At 45.3% G+C, this 8208-nt stretch overlaps 1 protein-coding gene across 2 annotated transcripts; it reads right to left on the minus strand.

Annotated features, from left to right (window-relative positions):
• Window positions 1-6255: 6255 nt before the first annotated feature.
• Window positions 6256-8208, minus strand: LOC120665246 (60S ribosomal protein L36-3-like). Of its 2 annotated transcripts, none has more exons than XM_039944744.1 (4): window positions 8101-8208; window positions 7878-7996; window positions 6944-7143; window positions 6256-6572 (listed from the first exon to the last, which is right to left on the minus strand). In XM_039944744.1, exons 2-4 carry the CDS (start codon window positions 7977-7979, stop codon window positions 6539-6541), a joined length of 336 nt encoding a protein of 111 aa, XP_039800678.1. In that variant the 5' UTR covers window positions 7980-7996; window positions 8101-8208; the 3' UTR covers window positions 6256-6538. The 2 variants fall into 2 exon arrangements, with proteins under 2 accessions (XP_039800678.1, XP_039800679.1); XM_039944745.1 differs by having other exon boundaries at window positions 8106-8138.

Genomic DNA, 8208 nt, shown 5'->3' on the forward strand with positions numbered 1-8208 from the left:
TATTAAATAACTATATTGGAAAGAAAAATAGTGAAAAGTTGTATTTCCAAGCAAATTACATAGATCAAAAACCCATTTAGAATATAATTAGTCGATACATAAATGAAAAAAAATCTTGATAGCCAGATCTATCTACTTAGTACATAAATTTCAACATAAAAACATTAGGCCACCATGTTAATGTTGAGGGCAAGAAATTACCATATAATGGTAAACCTAAGCATTTTAGGCCCTGCTCCAGCCCATTGGGTCTTGCCCCGCGCACCCCATTTAGGAGTTATTTAACTTGTAATAATAATAATAATAACATAATTGGATAATCTATATGTAAATTTAGGGGTATTTGTATTATTTATAATGGCGTAGGTGGGTAATTTACACAAAGATTTGGTGTTACTTTAGATTTTTTTATAGTGGCACATGTGGGTAATTTAGATATATGTTTAGGGGGGTAACTTTAGTCTATTTTTACAAATGTTAGATGTGGGTAATTTATTAGAAAAGTTACATATACTATGGTAATTATAGGATTTCTCTATTTTTTCAGAGCGTAGGGTCGGATTCTAAGAGCAACTCCAAGAGACTCTCTATATTCACCCTAATTGTTAGAACTAGAGATTTTGATGGAAAATAGCCTCCAAGAGCTTCTCTAAGTGAGCTTCTCTATGTGGTTATCCAAATATAGCATGTGAAAATGGCTAAATTTCTCGCTAGATAAAGATAGATAGCGAAAATGGTTCTCTAAGTGTAAACAACATATAGAAAAACTGTTGGAGATGCTCTAAGTAGGATTGTAGGTGCCTTCATGAAGCCTAAACCCTAACTTCATGTGGTAGTAGCCTCCCATTAGTAAATTAATTAGTTACTAATAGTAAGACTCTAGTAGGACTTGAAGTCCTAATTCTGGTCGATCCTTGTAACCTGTCCTATATATATAATGCAATGCAACTGCAGCCTAGGGGGCTTAATCCCGTTCATGCGCCGGCGAGAAGACCTGTCCTATATAATGCAATGCACCGGCAGGCTTAAGCCGTTCATGCGCCGGCCTCCATGTGCGCGCGAGCAGGTGAGCAGGCGCGATCCCGCTGCTGTACGGCACCACGACACGGTGACGGCGACCAGCTGATGGAGCAAACAGTGAATACATGTATCCCTAACCACGCCTACTATATTACTCTACTCTAGTTATATCCACTCTAGTTTATGCGTTTATGGGAGAGAGTAATTATTTAGAAGTGAAGAAAGGTCATACTGCGCGCTTAGCTAGCTTCCTGGCACCCCAACCACCCCATGTGCAACCTATTGGGAGTCTCCCTAGCCTTGATCAAGGTCTTTCTATATATATATAGTCAGGTGTGCCGCGACACCGACTATGCGGATCAGCAAAGTCATCGACTATGCGGATCAACAAAGTCATCGTGATCGTGTTGAGATTTCTTGAAATTAGGGGCGGAGCCAGCGTGGGGGCAGGGGGGTTCAAGCCCCCTACCCCCAAGAACTCCATTGGAAGCAAAGAGGGAGGAGGAGGAGAGAGCGGAACGAAGAAAGAAGAAGAGGGAGGAAGAGGAAGGAGCCCCCCTAATTATTGGGGCTGGCTCCGCCACTGCTTGAAATAGCTATCGAACAAGAGCTATTTAATTTATAGGCGACATTTTATGCTTAGCTCTGACGGGGTGTGCATAGTTTCTTGACATCTATCGGAACAGAGGTATGTATTTAATTTGGAGACCACATTTCATCCTTGGCCGTGTTTGGATTCAAGAGCTAGAGTTATTTGGGCTAGAGGTAATTAGCTCAAGCAAATAGCCGTACAATAAAATAGCCCTTAGACATGTTTGGATCCAAGAGCTATTTAGCCTTTATAGCACTTTTTTCAATCATTGGAGTCCTATTACCTCTCTTGCTATGGTGGGTTCCACCTGAAATCGCCCAAATAATCACCCTTTGGGTGGGATAATTTTTTGAGGTAGTCTATTTGTAAATAGTCAAGAACTAGCCCTCATGTTTGGAGATTTTAAACTATTTTGAGCTATTTTAAGCTAAAAATAGCTCTAGCTCTTGGATTCAAATACGCCCCTTATCTCCGATGAGGCAGTGAGGCAAAGCAGGCTAGCACACATGTCCATATGCACCTAGTACATGCATACACGCGCATGAGTCTCTATCCTATCGGCTAGTACATACATGGACGCCCGCATGAGACAATTTCATGCTAGCTAGCTAGCGTACAACGAAATTAAGCCAAAGCCAACGAAATAAGCCGGCTAACCCATGTACAATGGACTGAAGATTATCGCTGCAATGAATGCGAGTATTCTGGTATTGATAAGTCATCATCATTCATTTTATAAAAATGTTAATCTATCATGCTAATGGTTATACGTACATATGCAAAGCTATTTGCACCTGCTCCTCGATGACTCGATCTCGCGGACATGCCACTAGCTATCACGAATCAGTGGTGTGTAGTAGGCGTGTGTTTGGCAATCGAGCTGCATCATTACACGTTGCGGCGGAGATGTATCTGCGGATATTGGCACAGGACTTGCCTCATCGTGGCCTCCACACTCTACCGTCCGCGTATCTGGCATTCTGGCGAGGGGCCCTTGGAATGCGGGCCCAAGGCGGCTGCACCGCTCGACCCCCCTCAGGACTGGGCCTGAGACTCTGAATATATGCTTCGTTCGCCCATTCTGTGCTGATCTCAGCTAGCTGTCAGTCTTCGCTCGCTCTCGCACTCGCTCGCTCTCTATCTCTAGCTCCATGCACCTGCAAATCGCTCGCCCCTTGCTCGCGCTCTCTCTCTAGCTCCACCATGCATCCGCATACACTTGCTATGGTGGCCGCTGCCATGTTGGCCGTCGCCGCCTTTGCCCCGCGGCTCGCCGCCGGTGACTTCATCGCGAATTTCTGCGGAGCATCCGGCAACGTCGACTACGGCTCCAATAGCAGCTACCAGAGCAACCTTAAGCACCTCGTCAAGATGCTGCCGAAGAACGCCTCCTCCTCCCCGGCCTTGTTCGCCACCGCCGTGTTTGGAGCAGTGCCAGACACGGTCCATGCTCTCCTTCAGTGCCGCGAGACGTCAGCGTGTCCGCCTGCGAAGCTTGCGCCAAGATTGCTTTTGAGGACGCGCAGCAGCTATGCGTCTACAACAAGGATGCCACCGTCACTGGCGGAGGATAAGCAGGGCCAATGGGTGTGTGTGGCAGGGTTAAATTTTCCGACCGGTCGCCCCTAACCGCTGGGGTCCGGTTCCGGCTAACCGGACCGGTTAGTCCGGTTACCGGTCGGAACCGGACAAACGCAAATTTGAATTCAAATTCCCCATTGAAACGGTTCTAACCGGTATACCGGCCGGTTTGACTGGTAACCGGTCGGTTTGACTAGTAACCGGTCAAATTCAATTTTTTTTCTTTTTTTGTTTAAATTTAAATGCCCGCAAAGTATACTAAATAAATGTTTGTATAATATATTTTAGTCTAAATGAACCCTTCAACCCTCTTTTGTACTACTTTTACATTGTATTTGTATACTTTTCTATGCACGTTTTTTTGTTTAACTTCAAATCCCCGCAAACTATACTAAATGAACGAATTTTTGAGAAAATTTGACACCATTAAATTCGTCGCACCTTGAAGTATTTTTAGGAATTTTTTGGAATTTTTTCATTTTTTGAATTTAAATTTAAATTTTGAATTTGGGCCGGTTTGGTACCAGCCCAAACCGGTACCGGACCGGACCGGTTTGACCGGTAACCGGTCAAACCGGACCGGTTCCCACTGGTTAGGTAAACCCTGTGTGTGGTGGGGGGGGGGGGGCAACAGGGGGTCATGCCTCCTGGATTCCTAATTTTATTTTATGACCATCTAATTTTACCAGCTAATCTGATCCACCAGTCCAATACTGGCCCTCCCAGAGCACCGATGGGCCTTAAGTGGCTGCCTCCGGCCCAGCCACGTGATGACCTTTGTGCTCTCTGTATCTAGTCCAATGGCCTGTGGGCTGCCCTTCTACCTTCTGACCTTCTTTTTCTTTCTTTCCTTGATACCTAAAAGCAGATTTAGGTCCTTTAAAGCTTCTATCATATGTGAGCTGGCAAAGAAGTATTATCCTGCAGATTTTGACCAAAAAGACATCTCTAGCTTCGAGCAGCAACTGAAACATTTTGTTGTGGATGCTACTTGCAGCAAAGAATTGAAATGTGTTGCAACCTTAACTGAGCTTTGTCGATGCCTTGTCGAGACCAAACGCCATACTATATATAATCTGATTGATAGATTAGTTCGTTTGCTTGTTACTCTTCCTATTTCAACTGCTAGTGCAGAGCAAGCATTTTCTATTCTGAAAATCACTAAGACAAGGTTGCGTAACAAGATGTAAGATGAATTTCTTGCCAATAGTTGCTAGTGAACATAGAAGGGGAGCTTGCTGACAAGCGGAGCTATGATGACATTATTTCAGAATTCAAGAAGCAAAAGAGCCGACGGGCTGATCTGTAGTAGTAAATTTCATGTTGCTACAGTGTCATATTTTGGTACAACTTCCTTTTGTTTGAAACATATATATGTATATAGCCTTATAGATTAGTGCATCCTTGACATCCATGCTATATTGCATTATTGTAACTGAAATGTGAACAAATTGCCGTACAATATCTCTATTAAATACTTTAAGTACTAAACTCTTAAGTACTGAACTCTGGCAGTCTACCCCCGATATAGTACTGAACTCTGGCAGTCTCCCCCCATCTTTAGCTATCTGATCAGTTCGACGATGTAGCCTGCTTTAGAATAACTTAGTTCCTAAATCAGACCCTTCAAATACAATAGGGGTTGCTCTAAACAAACAAATAATAAATAGGGTTTGCTCTATTGTTTAGGGGTTTCAAAATTTACTTTAACTTCAAAATAAGAGACCTTCTAGAATAGAGGGTGGAGGAGATTTGGAGACCACATTAAAATAGGGGATCTGGTAGATAATATGCTAGATTACATTTTTTATTTAACCCTCTAAATTTAAGATAGAGATTATTTAGAGGGTTTACTGAGTTACTCCTAAGAGCAATTCCAACAGACTCAGACTCTGTGTTCCTGATGAGTTACCTAAAAAAAGAGAATCTTACTAAAGATCGGATCCTGTATGTTGCTCGGCTAGCTATCCCGTCTTTTGTATCCCCTCTCCTTCGCTGGCCAAAAGAAACCAAACCTGCACGCTCGCCATCTCTCTTCTCGCCTCCCACGCAGCTCCCGCGGCCCGCTCCCCTGCACTACCCCCACCGTCCTAGGCCCGTAGGCCGCCGCCTCGATCGAGCGTCTCCGTCCCGCTGCAACCCCCCCCCCCCCCCCCCCAAACACCACCTTGCGCCACCCTGGGCGGCGCTGGTCCCGCCCTCTCTCGGTGGTCCTCGCCTCGAGGGCGGCGCTGGTCCTTGCCTCGATGGCCATTGCAGTGGCACGTCGCGGCGGACGATGTGGAGCTCGGCCAGGGCGATGAGCTCCACAGCTGCCTGAGCCTGGTCCTCGCCTCGAAGGCGGCGTCGGAGCTGGTGCGCGCCACGCTGCGGGGGCAGGACATTGGCGGGTCGCGCCCCTCTTCCCCAACGGCAACCGTGACGAGATGAGGCAGGCCGCTGCCACGACGGCTCGGGTGCCGGCAGCTTCTCCGCGCGGCCGACGGTGGGGATGGGGAAGGGTCAGTGACATGTGGGGTTGGATCTAATGTAGATGAGATTCGAGTTATGAGAAGATCTGAATATGTTGGTTTCTTTTTTGAAGATTTGTATTTTGTTTTACCTAATTTTTTACCTTTGCATTTAGTTAGGAAATACTAGTCTGTTGGATTTGCTATGTCTTCTTTTTTACCTAGTCTGTTAACTCTTCACTTAGATTTTTACAAGATGACACACGAAGAGCGACTCTCAACGACTCGAAGTCATCGCGTCCTAAGATTTTACCTTGTGATTTTACCATTGGATGGCGGGCCTGTGTCGAGCTTATCCCTGGAGCTCACCCCTGGTTCTCTTCCTGACAACTCCGACAACAAATGAAGGAATGCCAAGGGCGCAAATCTGTGCAAGTCCCCTTGCCATGCAGGCTTGGCACAGAACAACCGATAATGCAAGCGGAGTCCCGGTCCGGCGGTGCCACCGTCGAACTCGTGTGGTCGTGCCGGGCGGGGGAGCTGGAGGTCACTTTTTTTTGTTCAGCCAAAAGCCCAAACATCAAGATTCAAGAAACCACCAAGCATAACGAATAGACAACAACAATGCAGTACCGTTAATGCCTGGCAACGGGTAAGTAACCCAAAATCACGGAAGTGAACAAGATAGAAGGTATTGTAAACCACAGCAAAGGATAGACAAACCATAGATGCATTCAAAGTTGGATCAAAAACTCATGGGGTGGTTCAACACATAACTAACAACACGATGTTTTGCTGGCACCTGGCAGGTACTTTGACAAGTCTATTAGGTTCTACAGGTAGGGAAAACCGACACAGGAGAATGTTGCCCCCAGCTTCACGGACTTGAGATGCTCTATTTCTTCTTATCAGTGTGGGTACCAGCAGATCTGCACATCCAATCAGAAATTTAGATTAGAGAGAGAATTAAAAGTTAGATTGGAGAGAAAAATATCTTTTCAAGTCTATCAAGATAATGCTTCATAAATCATAACAAGTATGCACAAGCCAGGTTAGAAGACTGTAATAACAAGGCGACAAAATGTTTCAAGTATCCAAGTCAAATTAACCATGACAAAATATCCAGCATATGGTAGAAAAACACATTATGACATGGATAAACTAGCAGTTTTCAACACTCTTTACTTACAGGATATATGTATAAATGAATTAGTATTTAGAAATCATTTAGTGGAGCAGAACATTAAAAAAATACAAAACACAATGCAGTATAGAACAATAAGGTTTCAGGTTTACACACCTCATCTTCCTGAGGACATTGGCCATCTCCTCTCTCTTCTTCTTTGCCCTCTTGTGAGTTCCGAGCTTTCTTTTAGCAACCTTCAGAGCACGCTTGTCCTTGCCAACCTTCAGAAGCTCAGTGATTCGCTTCTCATAAGGAGCAAACCCAGCAACCTCCCTGATCAGGCCCCTGACCATGGTCACCCGCTTCGTTGCTTTCTGCAAATCATCATATGAACTTGTGTGAGGATAAAAGACAAATAAATTCCAAGTCAAAAGAATATGTAAAGTTGTAAACCTAATCAATACAACAAGACACAGCTTACATATTAGTGTTATTTCCTTGTGGAGATGCAAGACAAAAATAAATCAACATTTCTCAATGCTCGTCACATCTCAGCAAATTCAACACATCAGGAAGTACACAGGGGGGGGGGCACCGACCTTAAATTCATATTAAAAGAAGCCTTCATGAATAATTTTTTTACTAACAAAAGCTACAAGAAGGCAAAACCTGTGTAACAGCAATTTCCCTATTATTATATTAGCAACCAACGCAAAACATAAACTGCTCCATGTTGGTATTGAAGATCTGTAACATTGTATTCTCTTTTTATTTTGTGCGTGACTGCGTGTAACATTGTATTCTCTTTTTATTTTGTGCGTGACTGCGTGTAACATTGTATTCTCAAAATGGTGGAAATTGAAGGACAACTAAACACACATAGTCTAGAATGGTAAAATAGCCTCTCAGGTTCATCAATACAACTATCAACACGATCCAACGCTCAAACACGCATGCTAGACATCCGTATCCAAGCAAAGCTTCTACCGCACAATCGACTAGTAAAATCGATTCAGCCTGCTAAACCCAAAGATCCCAGGCCTAATAACAGCACCACTAACAAAGCCAACCACCAGCATGTCGCTAAGAAAGATGAGAGTCGGCTTACCCCCTTGCGGTGGGACGGGCGCGGCGGCAGCTCGCGCTTGGTGACGACATGGCCCTTGTTGATGCCCACGAAGAGGCCGGACTTGGGCTGCGTCGGCGCCATGAGTCCCAACCCTTTACCTGCGCACGCACAAACGAAGGGAGAGATCAGCTTGAGCGGGAGCAGAGAGGCGAGGGTTTCAGATCGGCTGTGGCGGCGGCGGCGGGGCGCGGAGGGGGCTTACCTTACCTGGAGAAGTGAACCGGCTGCTACCGAGGCGAAACCCTAGCGGAGGGGAGGGATTATATAGGCGGCGGCGCGGAGGTGGCCTCGCGACCGGTGAGAAATGGGC

The sequence above is a fragment of the Panicum virgatum genome, chromosome 3N (genome assembly GCF_016808335.1).
Source record: "Panicum virgatum strain AP13 chromosome 3N, P.virgatum_v5, whole genome shotgun sequence".
In the NCBI taxonomy this organism is placed as follows: Eukaryota; Viridiplantae; Streptophyta; class Magnoliopsida; order Poales; family Poaceae; genus Panicum; species Panicum virgatum.

What these genes read in the sequence shown, in the direction of transcription:
- LOC120665246 (XM_039944744.1), bottom strand. Translation starts at nt 7,979, where the DNA reads ATGGCGCCGACGCAGCCCAAGTCCGGCCTCTTCGTGGGCATCAACAAG. An exon ending in GCCCGTCCCACCGCAAGGGG is followed by an intron (nt 7,144 to 7,877) that starts GTAAGCCGACTC and finishes GATGATTTGCAG; the next exon opens with AAAGCAACGAAGCGGGTGAC. An exon ending in AATGTCCTCAGGAAGATGAG is followed by an intron (nt 6,573 to 6,943) that starts GTGTGTAAACCT and finishes TTGGATGTGCAG; the next exon opens with ATCTGCTGGTACCCACACTG.